Source organism: Cetorhinus maximus, chromosome 8 (assembly GCF_964194155.1).
Source record: "Cetorhinus maximus chromosome 8, sCetMax3.hap1.1, whole genome shotgun sequence".
In the NCBI taxonomy this organism is placed as follows: domain Eukaryota; kingdom Metazoa; phylum Chordata; class Chondrichthyes; order Lamniformes; family Cetorhinidae; genus Cetorhinus; species Cetorhinus maximus.
Window position 1 is genome coordinate 41,793,179 of NC_135886.1, and position 24,032 is coordinate 41,817,210.

At 45.4% G+C, this 24,032-nt stretch overlaps 1 protein-coding gene across 1 annotated transcript in view; it reads right to left on the minus strand.

Moving 5' to 3' along the window:
• Positions 1 to 10,707: 10,707 nt before the first annotated feature.
• Positions 10,708 to 24,032, minus strand: part of LOC144683582 (signal peptide, CUB and EGF-like domain-containing protein 3) — a 421,925-nt gene continuing 408,600 nt past the window's right edge. Inside the window, exons 20-22 of the mRNA XM_078546743.1 lie at positions 21,734 to 21,886; positions 16,152 to 16,231; positions 10,708 to 13,539 (exon numbers count right to left, since the gene is read on the minus strand). Coding sequence (XP_078402869.1) covers positions 13,387 to 13,539; positions 16,152 to 16,231; positions 21,734 to 21,886 — 386 coding nt within the window. The 3' untranslated portion in view covers positions 10,708 to 13,386. The remainder of the gene's footprint in view (positions 13,540 to 16,151; positions 16,232 to 21,733; positions 21,887 to 24,032) is intronic.

The window sequence follows — 24,032 nt, forward strand, 5'->3', positions numbered from 1 at the left end:
TATTTAGGGGGATTGAACTTCCTGTATTTTCACTTCCAGAGACATGTGTAATTGAAGCATAAAACTGGGCATAAAAGATCGAAGAAATTTGGGCTCAAGTGTCTTCATGCGTGTAATTACTTGTACTCATAATTTCCCGTCTTTCACACTCTCAACCGATCCATGTGTCCAATACACGTCACCTCATTATAAAGGCTATGTTCCACCCCAGGTTAAAGAGCTGTACACTAAAATAAGAGCAAAATACTGCAGATGCTGGAAATCTGAAATAAAAACTTAAAATACCGGAAAAATTCAGCAGGTGGACCTGGAAAGGATGTTTCCTCTTGTGGGTGAGTCCAGAACCAGGGGCACTCTTTTAAAGTTAGGGGTTGCCCTTATAGGACAGAGAGTTGTGCAACTTAAATTAATTACAATAAGGCGTAAAGAGTGGCGGATTCTTCAAGTGTAAAGAGCAGGGATACTAAAGTAATTAATGAATAAATTAATTAAATATGATAGTGATGGCTGGACGGGTGATGTGTTGCTGCTGCAGCATGTGGGAGATGCTGGCCACCAAGGTATTCCAGAGCGAACACACCTGTACCAAGTGTTTGCAACTCGAGGAACTTTGGATCCGAGTTGAGGAGCTGGAGTCTGAGCTGCAGACATTGCGCCACATCAGGGAAGGAAAAAGTTACCTTGACACTTTGCTCCAGGAGGCGGTCACACCCCTCAGATTAGGTCATTCAAATTTGGTCTGCGATCAGGAACAAGAGGGTGTGACTGCAGGTGAGGCTGGTATGGGGACCCAGGGGATAGCATTCGAGGAGCCTCGACCCCTGCAACTGTCCAACAGTTACAAGGTTCTTGCAAGCTGTGTGAATGAGAGCAGGGACTGCAGGGAGGATGAACGAACTGACCACAGCACCATGGTACAGGGAGCCATTCAAGTGGGGGAAGGAAATAGGAACATAGTAGTGGTAGGGGATAGTATAATTAAGGGGATAGATACTGTTCCCTGCAGCCGTGAGCGTGAGTCCCGAAGACTGTGTTGCTTGCCCGGTGCCAGGGTTAAGGACATCTCCTCAGGGCTGGAGAGGAACTTGGACTGGGAGGGGAAGGATTCAGTTGTTGTCGTCCATGTTGGTACCAACAACATTGATAGGACTAGAAAGGAAGTTCTGCTGAAAGAATTTGAACAGTTGTAGTTAAATTAAAAAGCAGAACCTCCAAGCTAATAATCTCAGGATTACCACCTGAGCCACAGGCAAACTGACATAGGGTAAATAAAGTCAAGTGGTTAAATGCGTAACTCAAAGATTGGTGTGGGAGAAATGGGTTTCAGTTCATGGAGCACTGACACCAGTACTGGGGTAGAAGGGAGCTGTTCCGGTGGGACAGGATTCACTTGAACCATGCTGGGACCAGTGTTCTGGCAAATCGAATAGCTCGGGCTGTAGAGGGGGCTTTAAACTAAATACAAGGCGGGGAGGGTTCTGGAGATGAGATTCATAGACTTACAAAGCAAAATGATATGGCAGCCTTGCAGGGCAGCTATTTAAGTAACGATACCCAGAGTGTGACAGGAAGGGACAGAGTGTACAAACATTAAAAAAAAGCAGCAAATAGGGTCAAAGGGAGAAATTATGGTAAAAAGGCAAAATTAATGGTTCTTTACTTAAATGCACGTAGTATTCAGAACAAAATAAATGAATTAACGGCATAGAGGTTAATGGGTATGATCTTACAGCCATTACAGAGACATGGGGCTGAATTTTCTGGTTGGCAGTGGGGCGAAGTGGGTGCGGGCGCATGCGGGCATGGACCCGATTGCCGCTCGCGATCGGGTTCACGCCGCCATTTTACACGGGCGGGCCAATTAAGGCCCGCCCAACGTACTTCACGACTCCCGTGCATAGGAGGAGTGGGCGGGCGGCGGCGGGCGTGCTCAGGCCGCCGGGTCCAATGGCAACCCGACGGCCTGTATAAAGGAAAGCCTGGCAGTTTCGGAAAGGCTGCTCGCAATGGCTGGGTGAAGAGTTGTGCAGAGGGACAATGAAGTTCATACAAGTCTGGAGGCCAGGCCATCGGGGCAGGCCAGGCCGGAGGGTAGCCCTTTGGGGCAGACCAGGCCGGAGGGTAGGGCCAGTGTGCCCCTCGTTTTTCGGATGACTGCCTTGCTGCCCTCCTCGAGGATGTGGCAGCATGGCGGGAGGTGCTGGTCTCCCAGGATGGGAGGAGGAGGCCCCCACCACATGACATAACGTGCCTGAGAGGAGGTGGCAGAGGTGGTGAGCTCCCGCGATGTGGTGCAGCGCACCTGGATCCAGTGTCGCAAGCGCTTCAATGGCTTGTTGCGCTCAGGAAGGGAGTACCATGTTGGCATTGGTCACTTAACCCAGCAGGTCGGCTTACCCCCCGCCTGCTGCCCCTCCCACCCTCCAAGTCTGAGTGTAGTGACTTCATTGAATCATTGATGGCATGTGTCCTTTGCTGGGTGGGCCAGCAGATATTGCCCATGCTGAGGTCAGCCTGAGAGGGTGATGAAGAGATGTGTTTTGGTCCTGCATCATGTGTTACACTGAGTCCCACATGACTGGTTTGGGGGCAACCTGGAGGAGCTGCACAGTGCTGGAACTCCAGGACATGTCCAAGTCAGGGTGATGACATGCTGGGAGGGGAGCTTCAAGGTGGCATGGCAATGAACCATCTGCTGCCCTCTGCGCTCCACGTGCTTGCGCCTCCTTGCTATGGAAGGATATACCGTGTGGTGTCTAATGTGATGTCGGCAGCATGTGTCCAAGGTTGTGGTGGGGGTGTGGGGAACAGGCCTCGCATCTCTGTGTGAGTGTTTGGCAGCAGTGGGGTGAGGAGGCACTGGAGCCCTGATATGTCCCACTCTGGTTGGGGTGGGCCGTGTGCGAAGAGAGTCCATGTGCAATTTTCATTAATCAATGCTCTTCTCTCATTTTCAGGAGAAGAATGCTCATAACGCGGCAGAGTGTGCAAGGACTGGTGGCGGCCAGGTGCTGTTAGCCATTCTCAGCTAGTTCGAGCAGGAGCCCCTGAATTTGGAGAGGCGCCATGCGCCCAGATCCACTGGTGTCAGTGAGGCTGGGGTGCCATGGCCAGGTTTTTTATGCCCAACAGTGAGGTCAGCATTGTTCTCTCAACAGCCATGGCAGTGCTGAATGTTAATTGATTTAATTTTGCTACATGGCTTGACCATTGCTTATGGAAGGATGAGCGCATATTGATCCGGGGGACAGGGATGCACATTGACATTGTCTCCACGTTAACTGATCCACTGTCCTTGTTCTTCCTTTCAGCATCATCAGAGCAGGGCCGGGAGGAGGAGCAGCAGAGGCCCCCTCTCACATCTGAGGGGCCTGAAATCTCACCAGCGTCACACCATCTCTGCCAGGCAGGCACTAGTGCAGATTCTAGCACCTCGGTGGGAATTCGAACATCGGCTAGTGTCCCGGGGCACAGTGGTGAGGGCACTTCACAGTTGCTGGAAGAGCTGGCAGAGACAGAGAGTGCCCATGGCGCCAGCAGTTGGAGGATTTCAGGGGACCAGGCATATGCTCAGTTGGTGCCTGATGATGTGCCTCTGGAGTTGTCCGCGACGCAGCAGGTGCAGGAAATGCGGCCAGGTGTGCAGGAGCATCTGGGGGAGATACATGAGGCTATGCTTGGCTTGGTCTCCATGGTGGAGGAGTCTACGCGGACAATTGCTGAAGCAATGAGCCACATGTCCGAGCACCATGCGTCCTCCATGGAGAGAGTGGCGACTCTCATGTAGAGGCTCCTCCAGGTGACCCATCAGGGCTTCCTGGGGATGCGCTTTGACCAGCAAGCCCTCACATCGGCATTGTCCTCAGCTGGTCATTGCCAGTGTGGGAGATGGTCTGAGCATCAAGTTTCCCAGCTTGGTGCCCATCCATCCATGGTGAGCAGGGAGTTCCGAAGCGACCTCACGACGGCGCAGCAGCTGCCTGTTGTCTCTGCGGGCACCTCTCAGGATGTTCCGGGTGAGGGCAGCTGCTCCTCCGCCCCTTTCCCGGTGACCATAGCATCCTGTGAGGCTGCGATGACTGAGGAGATGGCAGTAGTGGAACTGGCAGCTCCCTCTCAGGCGGGGCCAGCACAGGCTCCACAGGCCAGAGGACGACCGCCAAGGTCATCGAGGCCAATAGGACAGCAGAGTCAGCAGCCTGTCTCAGATGCCACTCCCGGCGAGGGGTCAGCACCAAGATGCAGCACCCGGAAACGAAAACATAAGGCATCTTAGGCACACCACGGGTTTTTCACTGGTGCTTTTGTGTTGGCCCGAGATGAGGTCCTTATGATTTGTTCTGATTTGTAACACTATTGTCTTTTATTTTGCATAAGTTTGTTTGCTTGACATATTAAATTCAGAAATGTCACTATGGTTGAGGGTGCCTCTTTTCTTCTGCATGTGGATGGTTTCCAAAAATATAATGAGTGCTTTGTTGGACATTCAGCTTTATTAACAAGGCCCTTAGTTACTTTTCCTAACCTGACAGATTTTGAACTTAGGTGTCGAGTATGGAGCCTACAGCCCAGGCTTGTCCTGGAGGTCCCTCTATGATGGGCTAGCTGAAGGTTAGATGGATTAAAGCCTCCCGGGTGTCCCTGCCTCCCTGGAGTATGCTCGGGTCAGCGTCTACCCCCTCAGCATTTCCCTGTGCCGTGCTCACTCAGTGCTGGACTCATCGTGTGCAGCCGCAGCCACTGCGTCGACGTCTTCATCATCCATAGTGTCCCCCCTTTCCAGCGCAAGAGTGTGGAGAGCACAGCATTCAACCACTATCATCGACACACGATCTGGGGGGGTACTGGACTGCGCCCCCTGATTGGTCCAGGCATCGGAAGTGCATCTTGAGTAGACTGATGGTTCTCTCCACCACAGCCCTTGTGGAGGCTTGGCTCCTATTGTGTTGCTGCTCAGCTTCTGTTCTTGGATGGCGGAGAGGCGTCATGAGCCACCTTCTGAGAGGATAGCCATTGTTATCCAGCAGCCATCCATCAAGCCGGGCTGGAGCACTGAAGAGCCCCGGCACCTGGGAGTGTCTGAGGATGTAGGCGTTGTGGGAGCTGCCTGGGTACCTTGCACAGACTTGTAGAATCAGCATCCTGTGATCACACACTATCCACACGTTCATGGAGTGGAAGCCCTTCCTGTTGACGAAGGCACCGGGCTCACCTGCTGGTGCCTTGATGGCCACATGTGTGCAGTCTATAGCACCCTGGACGTGGGGGAAGCCAGCAATGGCCGCAAAGCCTCTGGCTCGCTGTGTCTGGTTTCCCTGGTCCCAATGGAAACGGATGAAGGTCAATGCCCGTCTGAACAGAGCGTCTGTGACCTGCTTGACACAAGTGTAGACAGCTGATTGGGAGACACCGCAAAGATCACCCACCAACACCTGGAAGGAGCCAGAGGCATAGAGGTTGAGGGCAGCTGTGACCTTTAGAGCCACTGGCAAGGGGTGTCCACCCACACAGTTAGCAGAGATCTCGGGCCCATCGTCTGACAGATATAGTTGACTGCCTCCCTTGAGAAATGGAGCCTCCTTCGGCACTGCACCTCAGACATACTGAGATAGCTGCTTTGCCGCCTGTATACCCTGGCAGCAGGATAGTGGCGTCTTCTGCGGCCCCTTCCGCCTTGGTCCACCTCTTGGCCCTGCGCCCTTTGTGCCTGCGCCTGTCTTCCCAAAGGTGGCTCTCCTAGAGGCTGAATGTCACTCCTGGCCCCCTCCCCCTTCTAGCCCTCCCTTCCTCCTCAGAGGAGCTGCATCCAGTGGACAGTTCAGCTCCCATTCCCAGGCTAAGGGAAGGCTTCCTGAAACCTGGAGGCCCAGAAAAAATTCCTCACTGCGGTGTGCTGACCTGAAGGTTAAGAGTCCAGACAAAGCAGCGGGAATACGTTTTGAAGTGTTGCAGATCACACAGGCAAGTTTCAATAACTTTGAAAAATAAATATTTGACTGTGCACACTCGCGACCCCAGTGAACCCTCTTATCCCGCTCGTGGATGAGGTTTATACAAATGTGTCCTACCCGCCTGCCTGTTGCACCAAAGCACAGACCCGAAGATTGCACGGGCACTGAAAAATCGCCATTGATTGGTGAGTCAAGGGACTTAAGTGGCTTGTTAATTAATGGCGGGCACACATCGGATATCATCGCGCACCCGCCCAATGAAATATTGCGATGGCGCGCAGTGACATCGGGATGCTCGCCCAACGTCACTGTGTGTCATTTTACGCCTGGACATGTGGGGCCCACCCCTGCATGCCAACGGGAAAATTCTGCCCATGGTCACAAGGAGATCAAAGCTGGGAACTAAATATTCAGGGTATGTGAATTTTCGAAAAGACAGGCAGGAAGGAAAGGATGCTGGGGTAACTTTGTTAGTACGAGATGGAATAAGTATGAAAGCAAGAAATGATCTTGGATTGGAAGATGTAGAATCCATATGGGTGGAGGTAAAAAATAACAAGAGGAAGAAGACAAGATGGGAGTAGTCTATAGGCCCCCTAACAGTATCTATACTGTAGGACAGAGAATAAATCAGGAGATAATCAGGCATGTAAAAAGGGAAGTACATTAATCATGGGTGACTTTAATCTTCATATAGATTGGGAAAATCAAATTGGCAGAGGTAGCCACGAGCAAGAATTCATAGAGTGTATTTGGGAGAGTTTCCTAGAACAATATGTTGTGGATCCAACCAGGGTTCAGGCTATTTTGGATCTGGTAATGTGTAATGAGGCAGGTTTAATAAATGATCTCTGAGTAAAAGGTCCCCTAGGAACAAGTGACCATAACATGGTAGAATTTATCATTCAGTTTGAGAGTGAGAAACTTGGGTTGGAAGCAACTGTGCTAAACTTAAATAAAGATAATTACAAAGGAATGAAAGCAGAGTTGGCTGGAGTGGACTAGGAAAGGAGTTTAGCAGAGAAGACGGTTGATGAACAATGACAGACATTTAAGAAAATAGTTCATGACTCACAACAAAGATATATCCCAGTGAGGAAGAAAGATTCTAGGAAGGCGTTAAGCCAACCATGGTTAACCAAGGAAGTTAAGGAGAGTATCAAATTGAAAGAAAAAACGTATAATGTGGCAAAGGTTAGTGGTAAGCCAGAGGATTGGGAAAGTTTTAAAAACCCACAAATGACCAAAAAAATAATAAAGAGGGAGAAAATAAACTTTGAGGGTAAACTAGCAAGAAATTTAAAAACAGGCAGTAAGAGCTTCTTTAAATATATAAAAAGGAAGAGATGGGCCAAAGTCAACATTGGCCCCTTAGAGAATGAGGCTTGGAAAATAATAATGGGGAACCAGGAAATGGCAAAGGAGCTGAGTAAATACTTTACATCAGTCTTCAAGGTGGAAGACACTAATATCATTCCAAAAATGCTAAATAATCATAGGGCAAAAGCGGGGTAAGAAATAAATACAATAACTATCACTAGACAAAAAGTACTAGGGAAACTAATGGGGCTAAAGGCCGATAAGTCCCCTGGACCTGATGGGTTGCATCTTAGGATATTAAAGGAAGTAGCGACAGAGATAGTGGATGCACTGGTAGTAATCCTCCAAGAATCCTTGGATTCTGGAAAAGTCCCAGAGGATTGGAAAACTTCCAATGTAACACCCTTATTCAAAAAAGGGAGACCAAAAACAGGTAACTATAGGCCAGTTGGCTTAACATCCCAGCTATAGAGGCTGGGTCGTTAAGTATATTCAAGGCTGAGATAGACAGATTTTTAATCAGTAAGGGAATCGAGGGTTACGGGGAAAAGGCAGGAAAGTGGAGTTGAGGATTATCAGATCAGCCGTGATCTCATTGAATGGCGGAGCAGACTCGATGGGCTGAATGACCTACTTCTGTTCTTATGTCTTATGGTCTTCTAACTTTGGAACTCTCTGCCTCAGAAGATGATGGAAGTGGGGTCATTAAACATTCTTAAGGCTGAGGTAGATAGATTCTTGTTAAACAATGGAATCAAAGGTTATCAGGGTTAGATGGGAATGTGGAACTTAAAACACAAACAGATCAGCCACGATCTTATTGAATGACGGAGAAGGCTCAAGGGGCCGAATGACCTATTTCAGCCCCTATTTCATATGTTCATAGCTCTGGCAGCATCTGTGGAGAGAGAAATAGAGTTAATGTTTCAAATCCATATTAACTCTGTTTCTGTCTCTACAAATGCTGTCAGACCTGCTGGGTTTTGTCAGCATTTTCTGTTTTTATTTGTTGTTAAAGAGCTGTATATGTATTTTCTACAATTATGCTGCTTCAAAATGTGTGTATAATTAAGCTCAGAGTGTTAGGCACAGCAGAAAACAAGACAACTTTTCTGGTGTTTTATTGAAGTTTTTTGTTTCGCAATTTAAAAATAAACTATACTCACTGAGAGTGGTCTGTGTTTTCTGTTTCTTTGAGTGCATTTTTTTAACATCAATACAAGTTGCATTAAAAAGTAGGAGAACTTCCACAATTGCAAGTTGTAAGCTGTGGCCAATATGCAAAGGTGATAGTTGGTTTGAAACTTTAAAAATACTGGGGTGAGTTCAGCATTTTCCTCAGGCCCCAGTTGATTTATATTTTCTGGCATATAGTAATGAAAATTGAAGGATATTAGGGTGTAAATAGACACCAATAAAGTGCCTGCACTGTGGGTGTAATTTTGGATGTGTGTTTCCCAGATATGCCCCCAACAGGAAATTCCGTTGCATAGGATCAGGTTCACCACCAACAGAATATCCACACATACTGAAAGTGCCATTTCTTTGTCACTGAGCATGTCGTGCGATGGAAACCAGGCAAGCTATAACTCTATGCAGTGATCTGCAATAAGGAAGTAAGATTCAAAAATGGATAATGCTCAGTTCAGAGTATCAGCGAAATCTGCTCTCACACAACCATCATTTGTTATGTAATTTGAGTAATGGATTTTTTATTGTGCCACCATGAAACAGAAACAAAACTTTTTGTAATTTGTAACACTTTTTTTTAAAAAAGAGTACAGTTATAAAACTACTTTTATTCGAAGTATTACAAAATGCAACTTTGGATATCCTGGAGAAGTTACAGTTCACGCAGAGTAAAGGGCAACAACTCCCTCACATCTACCTGCATAGGCTTCAGTATTGGCTCCTGTAAATCTGCAACTAAACTACTTATTCAACACGCCAAGGAACTAATTCATTTAAAAAAAAATCCAACTTTCTTGTCTCCTCACAGCTGAGCCCAATCAGTGTGTCATCACCCAACATCCATGCATGTAGACTCTCTAGTAGGGACCAATCCAATGGCTGATTTTTCCACTTCTATTTGTTGGCCCAGCTGTAATAAACTAACTCAGAATAGACTGGGGATGAACTCAGGAGCTTCTGCTCTAATGGTTCAGTACCACCACATGGATTTACCTACTAACCCATCAGGAGTGCACCCTGAGCTGATGGTATGAAAGGGAGAATTCAGTTAGAGGGAAACAGCAAAGATGGCCTTGATCTCTCATATCATAAATCATTTATGTCATATATATGTTACCGTTTACACTGTGTGAACCGTACTTGTACACACATCAGATAGTGGAAGTTAATGATTACAATGAGAAATAGTCACTTCCTGCTTAAACAATATGTGCACTTGACCCACTGCAATCCAGTTGTCACCAACATACTAACATTTATGTTCTTCCTTTTAACAGACAGCCATTTGAAGCAAGCAGTAGTTAAATTTCACCCCCACCCCCCACCCCTAAGTGCCATGAAATCAAATACATTTCAAAAGAAGTTCCTTTTACACTTCTGCCCAAGATAGAGTGAAGCATGCTGGTTTACAGATAAGAAAGCAGAGGTCAGTCAAGAGATGCTCCCTCCTCCCCATCACTTTTAGGATTGCTGTCTTTTGTAAAGTCCAAAACCAGACAGAGCAGAATAAGGATGCAGTGGGGAGGGCAATGATGAGATCGTGGCTTGAGTTCTGATGTTTGCTTTGCTGCTGATCGATTTTGGTAGAAAACATTAGTAATCTTACAACTAATGTTTCCACATCATTAAACATTATGGGGAAAGAAGACTTTGGTTTCATGAATCTAGACTGTGATGTCTAGTTTATGTTCTAGAACTTTTCAGACACAACTTCCAAAACAGGACTGTTTGGTCCAAATTCAGGCAGTTAGCAGCCCTACAAACACTATTGCCCGCAGTGGGCCAGCTCTGCTGGCACAGATGGGCACAGAAGCTCCGGCTTCTGGTTTGAGGATGGACGCCAATGACATTTGTCACACCTGACGCCTCTTTTGTTTGCATCTGCATTGAGAGGCAAACAGAAGGATAGAAGTTTATGAGCAATGTTGAGATGCTGTTAATGCTCTCAGGATGCCGAAGTCACACTGACTTAAAACTTGCAGCTGAAGAGCCGAATTTTCACATTGCCTCCTGCAGTGCTTAAATAAACAAAGTTCATCCTTGATTTGAAACAACAGGTGGATTCACCATAGATTGAACTTTATAAATCAAACATGACTTTAGTGTCATTTAAATCATTGCAATATCATAACAGAAAAAAGCATGTAGAATCCTGCCAATAGTTACTATCCTTATAAAACATCTGCTTTATAGTGGTCTAGTATTATTCATATCCTTGTGCAAACATAAGCCACACCAGTCACGATGAAGTAAAAGAGATATTTAATCACTACAATGGAATGAAGCATTTAACAGTGGGCTTAGTACAGTGAGATACACTGTCCTTCAACACCAGGCACCTGTGTTCTAATCCAACCCAAATAATCAGCTTGAAAGTTTTACTTTCTCTTTTTCCGATGGCTATTTGGGGTCTGAATCAAGACAAGTTTCAGTGGCTCAATTCCCACGGGACATCAGACAACAATGTGAAGTTGCTCTCTAATCGCAAGTGGCACACTAAAACGTTCCTACAGACTGTACATAATTAATTTGCTAATTTAGGCCTGTAGTTGAAGAGAAATGTAGAGTACATATTACTGGAGATTGTGCAGGCTACAACGGGTAGAAATTACCGTTCTTGATCTTAATCTCTTATTAATGCGCCAATGCGTCATTAAAATAGCCGAGAAAATTTGATCTGAGCACATTGAATGTTTATGTGATAATATTGCCAATGGCAGACATTGAAATATTTGTCATGTAAGAAGGAAGCAAAACTATTTTTCAGGACGTCAGAATGAATTCCTGGTAGCAATGTTCACGAAATTAGTCAGTTTTTTGTAACTTAGGCTTTATAATTAATAAATGGCAATTAATATAAAACTTATTCAAGGATCAATAATGCTACACGTATATTTTTCCTTGTAATTTGAATACCTAATTGGATTTAGGTTGAGCTATGCAGTGATGCAGGTTTTCATTTGGGTTTGAATTTATTTAAAATTAACAAATCTAAATGTTTTATCTAATTTACTGTCATTGGTTAGTAGGCAGGGGTGTGGTGAAAGTAAAACTCTAGGGATCAAGGTTACTAAATGCAGGACCAGTAGTCATATACAAAACTCTAATCATTGAAGAATCCAATTTAGCAACTGTTTGGGTAAAGAATTTACAGGAAAGAAGTCCTCAGGGTTCAGGGCCAAAGAAATCTAATTCCCCTTTACCAGTAGGCTGGAAAATTCAATTGATCGATCAGCTTGGACAGATTACTTTGCAGTTTTGTTAAAGCTCAAACCAGAGTAGTATGTTGGCTTCCAAATACTGCCAGGTGCTTTTACAGATAGCAGTTGTCTAGGTCAGATTGCCGGAAAATGACACCTGCCTGCCAGGTTGCTAGATCTAGATTCCCAAAACAGGCTCCCTTCTGTAAAGGCAGAATTGTTGGCCCATAGAAAAACCTCTATATAAAAACCTTTGCTTTCCTTCCCTGCCTTTCTTCCCCATCTGTTTTTTGTCTTGTATTGCAACTCCTTCTGTAACTAGCTTTTTTGCTAGATCGAGGTCGCATTTTGCTCCGCATCAGGACTCTACTCCTTTAGCTAAAATTCAAATTGTAATTATTGGTGAGGAACAAGCCAATCAGGAGTGTTTTTTAAAAAAAAGTACTACTTAATGCTTTCAAAAGATTTCCCAGAATTGACCTCCTACCCATAATTTTGAGATATACATGCATGTTTTGGCTCAGGACATTTGTCCTTTACCATATGCCTTCTCTCAGTGGTGCTGGATATTTACTTAACAGTACCTGCTAGTGTCCTAATGTATTGAAGGACCTATACTGCTCTCCCATTATGGAGCCTCTACTGATTCATTATTTTACAACGTGGCATTCTGTTCCACACATTAAAATGTGCTTCTTTCAATAACTATAAACATTTACATATTTATTGAGGATGCATTATATGCACTATTTGTAATGCATGATTTGTGTTTTATTTCAGGATCTCGAAATTAAGTTTTTGTATTGTAGTGCCCCCAATACCCAATTATACCTCAGTATAGATGATGAGGTGAACAAATAAATTGCCTGAAAACCATGAACTACATTTCATATATTGGAAAAATATTATCAAAATTGCACTAAAATGATATTAATATATTGTCCATCAACCCGAGGAAGGGCCGAAAGAGTGATTGTTTGCATCATCAGAACTATCCTTGTAATTCAAAATTTTTGGAGATTCTTAAACCCCTTTCAGTTAATCAAATGTTGTGTTCCAGTTGTACTATTTAATACAAGATTGAGCATCATGAGAAATTGGGACAAACTAGCATAGAAAAGGAAAAAAAAAACAACAAACTGTGAACATCTCAATTCAATTAAAAAAATGGCAATACAAAATCCAAACTTTTGTACATGTTCAAATACAATTCTCAAGTGCAAATAAATTCCAAAATTATTAATGCGCAACATTGCAATCCTGTCACTTTTCATTATGTGTGATTTGCGGGTGGTGTCAAGGTACACTACAGTGGAGACGAAAAAAGGCTTCCTTGCAGATATAAATATTGTCATCTTTCTGTAGAAAAAAACTTCCATTCAAACATCCAACAGGAGAAAGAAATCATTGCACTTTCTTTTCTTATACAGGGAAAAAAAAACACACAATGCAGACAGAAAGTCCTAGTGCATAAAGTATGCTTGCATACGGAGCAGGCTTTGGATGCGCTCCCAGCAGTCATATATACCAGCGTACACATAAATATAAGGAATGAACAGTCTTCGTTATGATGGACTGAGAGCTATAAATAACGTACAGTGAAGTATGAACTGGGATCCTTTTGAAGAAAGCCACAAAAAAAAGTCAGCATAGTGAAATATTATGGTTACAAAGCTGTAAAAATAAAATTCAGTGGGTCATTTTATTGCCTTTGTCCTGTCAAGCTATTTGTAGGGCCTTAGAAAGCTGGAAACTTTGGAGCGAAGCAGTTTGATAAAAGATCTTGGTAGCATCTCATTAGACTCCTGTGCTGTGTACTTGAAGTAATTCTGTGGATGTGCCAGTACATCAAAGAGAGCTTTAATCAGCTTCTTGTCCTGCCAGATGTTAAAAAAAGAATCACCAGGTTATTACCATTCTGTGTTTAATATTATACACACAGCATTAAAACTCAAGTTTATTACATGCCTTAACACTCTTCAGATATTTCAAAATATCACACTTTGTTACAGGTGCAAAGTAGAGTTAAAAAAAGTAGACAGTCATACTGATATCAGTTCTTCTGACCTGAAGCTACATATTCGCAGAGGGGTTTAGAAGTGGCTTATTATGTAGAATTATCCACTTTGGTAGGAAGAATGGAATGACAGAACATTTTTTTAAAGGTGAGAGAGACCAGTAAATGTTTTTATTTAGACGGAATTGGATGTCCTCATACATGAATCACTGGAAATTAACATACAGGTACAGCAAGCAATTAGGAAAGCAAATTGTCTGTTAGCCTTTATTGCAAGGGGTTACAGTATGAGCAAGGATGTCTTGCTGCAATTAAACAGGGCTTTGGTGAGACCATACCTGGAGTACAGTTTTGGTCTCCCTACTGAAGAAAGGGTATGCTTTGCTTGGGGGGAGTGCAATGAAGACTCACTAGATTGATTCCTGGGATGACAGTGTTGTCCTATGAGGTCAGCTTGGATAATACCGACTTTTCTTCTGTGGAGTTTAGAAGAATGAGAGGTGATCCCACTGAGAGGTTTTTGCCCCTGGTTGGAAGGTCTAGAACTAGCCATCAGTGTATCAGGATGAGGGGTTGGTCATTTAGGACCGAGGTGAAGAGAAACTTCTTTTACACGGACGGTTATGAATGTTTGGAATTCTCTACCCCGGAGGGCTCAGTTGTTGAGTATGTTTAAGGCTGAGGTGGATAGAGGAGTCAAGGGAGATGGGGATAGGGCATAAAAGTGTAATTGAAGCAGAAGATCAGCCATGATCATATTAAATGGTGCAGCAGGTGTGAGGGCCGTATGGTCTACACTTGCACCTATTTCTTACATTTCATATGTTTTTCCTGAGATTTTCCTAATTAACCTACTTCCCCACAGAAAGTAACTGAGCAGTCCTTAAATGTATAGGTCAGTTGAGCCCAACCCTTTCTTAACCGCTATAAATCACATCCATGCTCCAGCTTCCAAATTAACGTGAGCAACACCTCAAGACTTTACAATTTATTAATATTCATTAAAGGTTCCACTGAAAAAGATAAACATTTTTAAAAATAAATACATTGCATGAAGTGACTACCAGATATCTAATATATCTCTTATTGTGCCTGCAGTTTGCACTGAGCATCACTTTAGGTGGCTGAATAACTTAAGAAGAACTCCATCTAATGTTATGTGACAATCAACTGTTGTGAAGTCCTGAAATATAAATGCAAATCCTAACACTGGCCACCAGAGCGTGCAATACCAATTCACTTGCTGGAGCAAGGTAGACCTCTTGCTAAGGGTGACATTTTTATATATTGTTTCATACATGCTTCCATCCAAACTAAACAATGTAAGAACCTCATAATAAAACTGCTTAATTCCATCAATTTGGTCCCACACCACTAGAACCTGACAATCTTGTTGAAGCATCTCCCCATGTCACTGCCTCTATACACTTTGGCTGAAGCCTAAGGGTTGTCATCAACTGTCCCTCATCTCCATCCAATAACCCACAGAACAACTGTGATGCCCTGTCCACGGCTCAAGTTCCTTAACCATGACTCAATGACATGAAAAACTCAGCACAGTCAAATGCACCTAATGTCAGCCGTGGAAATCCTGCCACTATGCTCCCTCCAATGACAATGAACTGTTGGAGCCTAGAAGGAATAGGGAAAGGGGAGTGAAAGGGAGGAGTAAAGGAGGGGGGGGGGGTGAATGGAAGGGAGGGGGAATGAAGAGATGAATGGGGGATGAGCAGTGGGGGAGTGCAAAGGGGAAATGGTGCGAGTGAAGGGCAGAAGTGATGGAGGAAAAGAGTAAAAGGAAAGAAAAGGGAGAGTGAAAGGGGAGAGAAAAAGGGTGAAAGAAAGAAGGAGAAAACAGAGGGAGGGATACATAAGCAGAGGGCAAGGGAGAAATGGGTAGCAGGAAGGGAGGGAGAGGCAGATGAAGAGATGTGAGAGGGTTATGCAGAATGGGTGGAAGGGAGGGAGAGGCAAGGGGAAGAATGAGAGGATAGGAGAGAGAAGAGGGGGGAGCAAACTGAGGAGGGGAGAGGGATAAGAAGGGGAGCAAGGCAAGAGGGGAGAAAGACTGGAGAGAAGGTTGAGGGGAGAGGAGAGAGAAGAGTGAGGGGAAAGCGATGGGGAGGTGGGATTGATACAGTGATTGATGGCTTTTTCCCTTGCCAGAATATACCATCACTTCTCATTCAAGTGAATAACAGGGAGAAAGGAGAAAGAAGAATTGGGGGAGAGAAAACAAAGGCGGAAGCAGGATGAGAGATAAAGAGGGAACTAGCAACCTGGAGGCAACAGAGAAAATGAGAGTGAGAAGCCATTTTCTCTGACATAACAAATATAACAACATGGGCAATCTACTAATTTTCATAAGATCCCATTACCAGTTACACAGCAAATGTTCCCAGTATGTATGTAACTATATTGGTATTGCTTTGTAGATCACATCCAATCATTTCAAATAATTAACTCACTTACCTTTAAAATTTCTTGATGGTTTTCTGAAGCATATAACCTACCATCTCGGACAATGTCTTCGACAAGCTGCTCATAGTCCTCTAGAAAAGAAATGTAATGGTCAGTCAAACAAGCTTCCAATATCTGTTCCTATGTGCAGTTATAAATTTAACAAAGTTCATAGGGAAGGGATTCAAAAATGCTCCTGATTTCCTGGGTCAAGGTCTGTAAGTAAGGAAAACAACTGACCTTGGATCCAACAGTTGATGCAGATGCTGTAATTCTTAATAACAATATGGCATTCACAGAATCACACAGTGCAGAAGAGGCCCTTTGGCCTATCGGGTCTGCACCGACACGTGAGAAACACCTTACCTACCTCATTTGTCGCCTCATTTTTAGTTTTGCCTGCAGCTGCTCTTGGTATGCCCTCTTGAACTCTTCATTGAACCAGGGTTGATTCCCCAACTTGATGGTAATGGTGGAGTGGGGGATATGCTGCGCCATGAGGTTACAGATTGTGAGTGTGAGCAATTCTGCTGCTGCTGATGGTCCACAGTGCCTCATGGATGCCCAGTTTTGAGGTGCTAGATCTGTTTGAAATTTATCCCCTTTAACATGGTAGTAGTGCCACACAACACAGGATGGAAAGTATCCTGAATGTGAAGATGGGACTTCTTCTCCACAACAATTATGCAGTGGTCACTCCAACCAATACTGTCATGAACAGATGTAGCTATGACAGGTAGATTGATTAGAACGAGGTCAAGTAAGATTTTCCCTCTTGTTGGTTCCTTGACCGTCTGCCGCAGGCCCAGTCTAGCAACTATATCCTTTAGGACTCGGTCTGCTTGATCATTCGTGGTGCTACCGAGCCATTCTTGGTGATGGACATTGAAGTCCCCCAACCAGTGTACATTCTATGCCCAATCCACCCTCACTGGTTCTTCCAAGTGGTGTTCAACATGGAGGAGCACTGATTCATCAGCTGAGGGGGTGGGGGTGTGGGGGGGGGGGGGGTGTGGAGGGAGAGCAGGTGCAGTATGCAGTAATCAGCAGGAGGTTTCCTTGCCCATCTTTGACCTGATGCCATGAGACTTCATGGGGTCTAGCACTGATGTTGAGGAATCCCAAGCCAACTCCCTCCCCACTGTACACCACTGTTCTGCCACCTCTAGTCTATTCACATAATTAACCTTAACCAATTCTCCGCTCATACCTATGTAATTTGTTTTCACATAATCACAGATTGCAGAAGAGGCCCTTCGGCCCATCGAGTCTGCACTGACACATGGGAAACACCTGACCTACCTACCTAATCCCATTTATCAGCACTTGGCCCATAGCCTTGAATGTTATGATGTGCCAAGTGCTCATCCAGGTACTTTTTAAAGGATGTGAGGCAATCCGCCTCCACCACCCTCCTAGGCAGCGCATTCCAGACCGTCACCGCCCTCTGGGTAAAAAGGTTTTTTCTCATATCCTCACTAAACCTCCTGCCCCTCACGTTGAACTTGTGTCCCCTCATGACTGACCCTTCAACTAAGGGGAACAGCTGCTCCCTATCCACTCTGTCCATGCCCCTCATAACCTTGTACACCTCGATCAGGTCGCCCCTCAGTCTTCTCTGCTCCAAGGAAAACAACCCAAGTCTATCCAACCTCTCTTCAAAACTTAAATGTTTCATCCCAGGCAACATCCTGGTGAATAATCTCTGCACCCCCTCCAGTGCAATCACATCCTTCCTATGATGAGGCGACCAGAACTGCACACAGTACTCCAGCTGTGGCCTCACCAAGGATCTAAACTCCAACATGATCTCCCTACTTTTGTAATCTATGCCTTGATTGATAAAGGCAAGAGTCCCATATGCCTTTTTCACCACTAACATGCCCCTCCGCCTTCAGAGATCTATGGACATACACGCCAAGGTCCCTTTGTTCCTCAGAACTTCCTAGTGTCATGCCGTTCATTGAATACTTCCGTGTCAAATTACTCCTTCCAAAGTGTATCACCTCACACTTTTCAGGGTTAAATTCCATCTGCCACTTATCTGCCCATTTGACCATCCCATCTATATCTTCCAGTAGCCCAAGACACTCAACATCACTGTTAACCACCCGGCCAATCTTTATGTCATCTGTAAACTTACTAATCCTACCCCCCACATAGTCATCTATGTCGTTTATATAAATGACGAATAATAGGGGACTCAGCACAGATCCCTGTAGTACGCCACTGAACACTGGCTTCCAGTCACTATAGCATCCTTCTGTCATCACCCTCTGTTTCCTACAACTAAGCCAATTTTGAATCCACCTTATCAAATTACCCTATATCCCATGTGCATTTGCCTTCTTTATAAGTCTCCCATGTGGGACCTTGTCAAAGGCTTTGCTGAAATCCATATAAGCTACATCAACTGCACTATCCTCATCTACATACTTGGTCACCTCCTCACAAATTCAATCAAATTTGTTAGGCATGACCTCCCTCTGACAAAGCCATGCTGACCATCCCTGATCAAACCTTGCCTCTCCAAGTGGAGATAGATTCTCTCCTTCAGAATTTTCTCTAATAGTTTCTCTACCACTGACATGAGACTCACTGGTCTGTAGTTCTCTGACTTATCTCTACAACCCTTCTTAAATAGCGGAACCACATTAGCTGTTTTCCAGTCCTCTGGCACCTCCCCCGTGGCCAGAAAGGAATTAAAAATTTGGGTCAGAGCCCCTGCGATCTCCTCCCTTGCACTCAGCAGTCTGGGACACAAATCATCCGGACCTGGAGATTTGTCCACTTTTAAGCCTGCCAACACCTCCAATACCTTGTCACTCCCTATATCAATTTGCTCAAGAACCTCGCAGTCTCTCTCCCCAAGTTCCATACCTTCATCCTCATTCTCTTGGGTGAAGATGGATGTGAAATATTCGTTCAACACTCTACCGATGTCCTCTGGCTCCACCCATAGATTGCCCCTTTGGCCCCGCTTTCCCTGGTTATCCACTTCCCATTGATATACTTATAGAATACCTTGGGATTTTCCCTACTTTTACCAGCCAGAGCTTTCTCATATCCCCTCCTTGCTTTCCTAATTGCTTTCTTAAGCTCCACCCTGCACTTTCTGTACTCCACTAATGCCTCTGCTGATTTGCTTCCCTTGTACCTGCTAAAAGCCTCTCTTTTCCTTCTCATCGTATTCTGGTTCTCTGGGCTTGTCACTCCTTCCTATCACCCTAGAGGGAACATGTTGAACCTGTACCCTCCCCATTTCCTTTTTGAACGCCCCCCAACTGCTTCACATTGTTTGGTAGTACAGAACTTGAGTATTGCTGGAAAAAGAGACATGTCTAAGCTTTTTGTCTTGCACTCAACATACATTCTCCATGGCAATGCCACTTGTCAGCCAATCAGCACTCTCTTCACATGGGGCAGAATTTTGCTGTCGGTGAGCAGGGGGCGGGGCCCGCTCGCCAACGCGTAAAATGACGCGGGATGACGTCGGGCGGAACCCCCGACGTCATCCCGCCCCATTTAAATTTTCAGGAAGGCGGGGGCGCAGCAAAATCAGCTGCGGGGCCGCTGACCTGTCAATGGCCAACTGATGCGATTGACAGGATCATTTAAACAATTAAAGGACCTGCCCGTCCAACCTCAAAGTTGGCGGGCAGGCCAGGAGCCCCGGCGGCAAATATAAAAAACACGAAACCTCATCCAGCAGCGGGATGAGGTTTCATGCAGCGTTTTAAAAAGTTTAATAAAGTTATAGTGACAATATGACATTGTCACATGAGGGGGACATGTTAGGGATTTTTTTTTCTATTTTTAATCTTTTTCAAAGTGGAAGTGATCTCCCTGAGGCTGCACTTTGCCTCAAGGAGATGTGTGCTCTTTCGTGTGCATGCGCGAAACAGCGCACTCTCGCTTTTGGGGAATTCCCCCCGCCCGCACAGGGAGCGCACAGCGCTTCCCGCCAGACATCACACTGGGCGGGCCTTAATTGGCCCACCCACGTAAAATGGCGGTGGGGCCCGCTTCTCTGGCGGGGATCGGCTCTCCGCCCGCCGGAGATTGGGTCAGACCCGCCCACCCGACAGGCAGAAAATTCTGCCCATACAGTATAAACTCTTGTCTTCCTCTTATATTGGTACTCTTACGAGTGTCCTGACGAGTGCACGACGAAAAGCTTAGAAATGTCTCTTTTTTCAGCAATACAGCATTGCTTGTACTAATCTTAATGTTTTAAGCAAATTTCCAGTTGCCTGTATGCATCGTTTTCCTTTTTCCTCATCTTTTACATAGTTCTCCTTTCATGTCCCTGCCCCGTTTCCAAGCCTTACTGTTGCCAGAATCAGAATTTCCCAGTTAGCATAGTGGGATCAGCATGCTTGCCTTTCTCAATGTGTCAATATGTCAACCGTGAATCAGCTGGCAACACTCTTGCCTCTGACTCAGAAGGTTGTGAGTTCAAATCTCACTTCAGACACTTGAGCACAAAAATCTAGGCTGACGTTCAAATGCAGTGCTGAGGGAATGCTGTACTGTTGGAGATTCCATCTTTTGGATGAGACATTAAACAGGGGCCCTGTGTACTATCTCAGGTGAAAGTAAAAGATCCATGGCAGCATTTTGAAGAACAGGAGGAAGTTATCCTGGTGTCTTTACCAATATTTGTCTTTCAGTCAACATTAAAAAAATAGATTATCTGGTCAATTATGTTTGTTGGGGCTTACTGTGAGCAAATTGGCTGCTGGATTTCCTATGGGTAGGATTTTTAGCTCGGTGGGTGAGCGCAAGCCCGATCCAACCGAGTATGAAATGACCCGCGATGACGTCAGCTGAGTGTGCCGACGTCAACGTGAAGTCACGTAATAGTTCGGTCGGCGGGCACGCACCGGAGCCAACAGCATGCCCGCCGACAATCAAAAGACCTACTAAGGCTATTAAATTATCAATTGTGCTCAAGTTTTCACTGCCTGTTCAATCTAATGGTTGAAGGGCAGGCGAAAAGGCCAAGCGGCCCTTGCATTTTTTTGGAAACCTCATCCACGGGCGGGATGAGGTTTCCAAAATCAAATACAAATGAAATAAAAACGTTAATTTTTAATTAAAAACATGCTAATGTAACAGTCTTAATTGGCCCGCCCGCGTAAAATCACGGAGCGCTGGCGATCGCGGGCGGCAGTCGGCTTCCCGACTGTCCCCGACGATCCCACATGCCTTGGGCAAAATTCTGCCCTATGTTACAACAGTGACTAACACTTCAAAAATACTTCATTGGCTGTAAAAGCACTTTGGGGCATCCTGAGGTTGTGTCAGGTGCTGCTGTATACAAATGCAAGTCTTTCTTTTAGGATTTGTCTCATTCTAGTTTCCTTCAGTGACTCAATTGCATGTACTCTTCCAGGGAGATATTGCATGTGCTCTTCCAGGGAGATCGGTGCTGGGTAAGGGTATTTACAATGGAGTTATTAGATTTTTGCCTTTGAGACGCAATTGTGTACTTGCAAAAAAATGCACCATGAAACATTAAGAGCTTAGTCACGTGCACAACACCAATCATGACAGCTATCTGTAAAACAGACATCACGAGGCTCACTCACCATCATAGGTGACGTAAGGTATTTGGAACCCTTTAGCACTGTTTGCTTCATTAGTTTTGAAGTTGACCCACAGTTTGCGGGACCTGGCAGTGAAGGCTATTGGCCGCTCATAGGTCTGGCAGGTTTCATACGTTGTGATTGAAGTAGGTGAAGCTGTAAATAAAATTTCAGAATCAAGAAAATTAAGAAAAGGATTCCAAACAGTTTTGAAATTTTATAAACGTTCTCCTGTAAAATGAGAAAAGAAAAAGTAAGACAAGTTAAAAATTGACACTTCTTGTCCATGATTTTACTCCCAGTTTCCTCCCTTCTTCTCCTGAAGGCCCTTTCTGCAAATGGCAATGGCTCATTCAGTACCTTACTGGGTGGCCACTCTTCAGGTTGGCCCTTACTGTGAATGCTAGCAGAATACATGAAGACACAATGCATCACCACAGAAATCCATTTTCTTCTCATCTGACAGCCTTGCATTCAAACCATGTAACCCTGGGCCAGCATCTTCCAGTTGGCGAGCGGGGGCGGGGCCTGCTCGCTGATTTTTTTTTTTTGTAAAAATATACTTTATTCATAAAAAATCTTCAATCACATTCAAAACCATTTCAAAAACAACATTACAAGGGTACAATCCAGGTTAAACTTTTACAAAATGTATCACCAGGTGCATCAGTACAAACAATATTACAATCATTTACAGCCTTTCATTTTGATCTGTACAGCCCGAGGGGCTCTAAACAGTTCCCAGTCTCTCGGTGCGCTGTGGTAGAAAGGTCTTAGACAGCGACCCTTCCCCATTGCGCCTTTGCGGCAGCTGCCCCAAGCTTTAGTGCGTCCCTCAGCACGTAGTCCTGGACTTTGGATTGTGCCAGTCCGCAACAATCGGTCGGGGACAACTCTTTGTGCTGGAAGACCAACAAGTTTCGGGCAGACCAAAGCGCCTCTTTCACCGAGTTGATGATCCTCCAGCTGCAGTCGATGTTTGTCTCGGTGTGTGTCCCTGGGAACAGCCCGTAGAGCACAGAGTCCTGTGTCACAGAACTGCTCGGGATGAACCTCGACAGCAACCACTGCATCTCTCTCCAGACTTTCTTTGCAAAGGCACAATCCACAAGGAGGTGAACAACAGTCTCTTCCCCACCACAGCCACCTCGAGGGCAACGTGCAGAGGGGGTGAGACTCCTGGCGTGTAGGAAGGATCTGACGGGGAGGGCCTTTCTCACCACCAGCCAAGCTACGTCTTGGTGCTTGTTGGAAAGTTCTGGCGATGAGGCATTCTGCCAAATGACTTTGACAGTCTGCTCGGGGAACCATCCCACAGGGTCCACCCTCTCCTTTTCCCTCAGGGCCTCTAGGACGTTACGTGCTGACCACTGCCTGATGGACTTGTGGTCAAAGGTGTTTTTCTGCATAAATTGCCTGCTCGCTGATGCGTAAAATGACGCAGGGTGACGTCGGTCGTGCATGCCGACGTCATCCCGCGTCATTTAGATTGTCAGTTTGGCGGGCGCACATCTAACTCGACCTGTCAACGGCTATTTAGGCCATTCAAAAAACAATTAAGCTCATTAGTGGGCCTGGTTGGCGGGCAGGTTGGAAGCGCTGGTGGCCACCTGAAAAAGCATAAAATGTCATCCACGGGCGGGATGAGGTTTCATTGCTGAATCAAAAAATTAAGAGACACTTTTAATTGATGTTATGACCATGCCCCAACTCATATGGCATTATCACATGAGGGGACATGGATGGCGAATGAAATTTTCACTGCACTAACTTTTTTACTTTGGGAGCCGATCTCCCTGAGGCAGCACTTAATCTCAGGGAGGTTGGAGCGCTCCTTTGACTGCATGCGCGAAGGAGCGCAATTCTGATTTTAGGAATCCCCTCCCGCCTGCACAGGACATCTTGCTGGGTGGACCTTAATTGGCCTGCCCACTAAAAATGGTGGCGCGCCCCCAATCGGGGGCGCTGATCAGAGGGCCGCCAACCCACGCCCACCCCCACACCTCCCCCTGACGGGAGGAAACTTTTGCCCCTGGATACAGCTAAAGCTATGGGCCCTGACATCGTCCCGGCCATAGTACTGAAGACTTTTTTACACTCCAGACCTAGCCACACCCCTAGCCAAGCTGTTACAGTACAGTTACAAAACTTGCATCTACCCAAAAAAAAAACAGGATTATTCCAATGCAGCCAATTATCACTCCATCAGTCTTTCCTCAATCATCAAATGGCACTTACTTAGAACTAACCCATTCACCGATGCTCAGTTTGGGTTCCGCCAGGGCCACCCAGCTCCTGACCT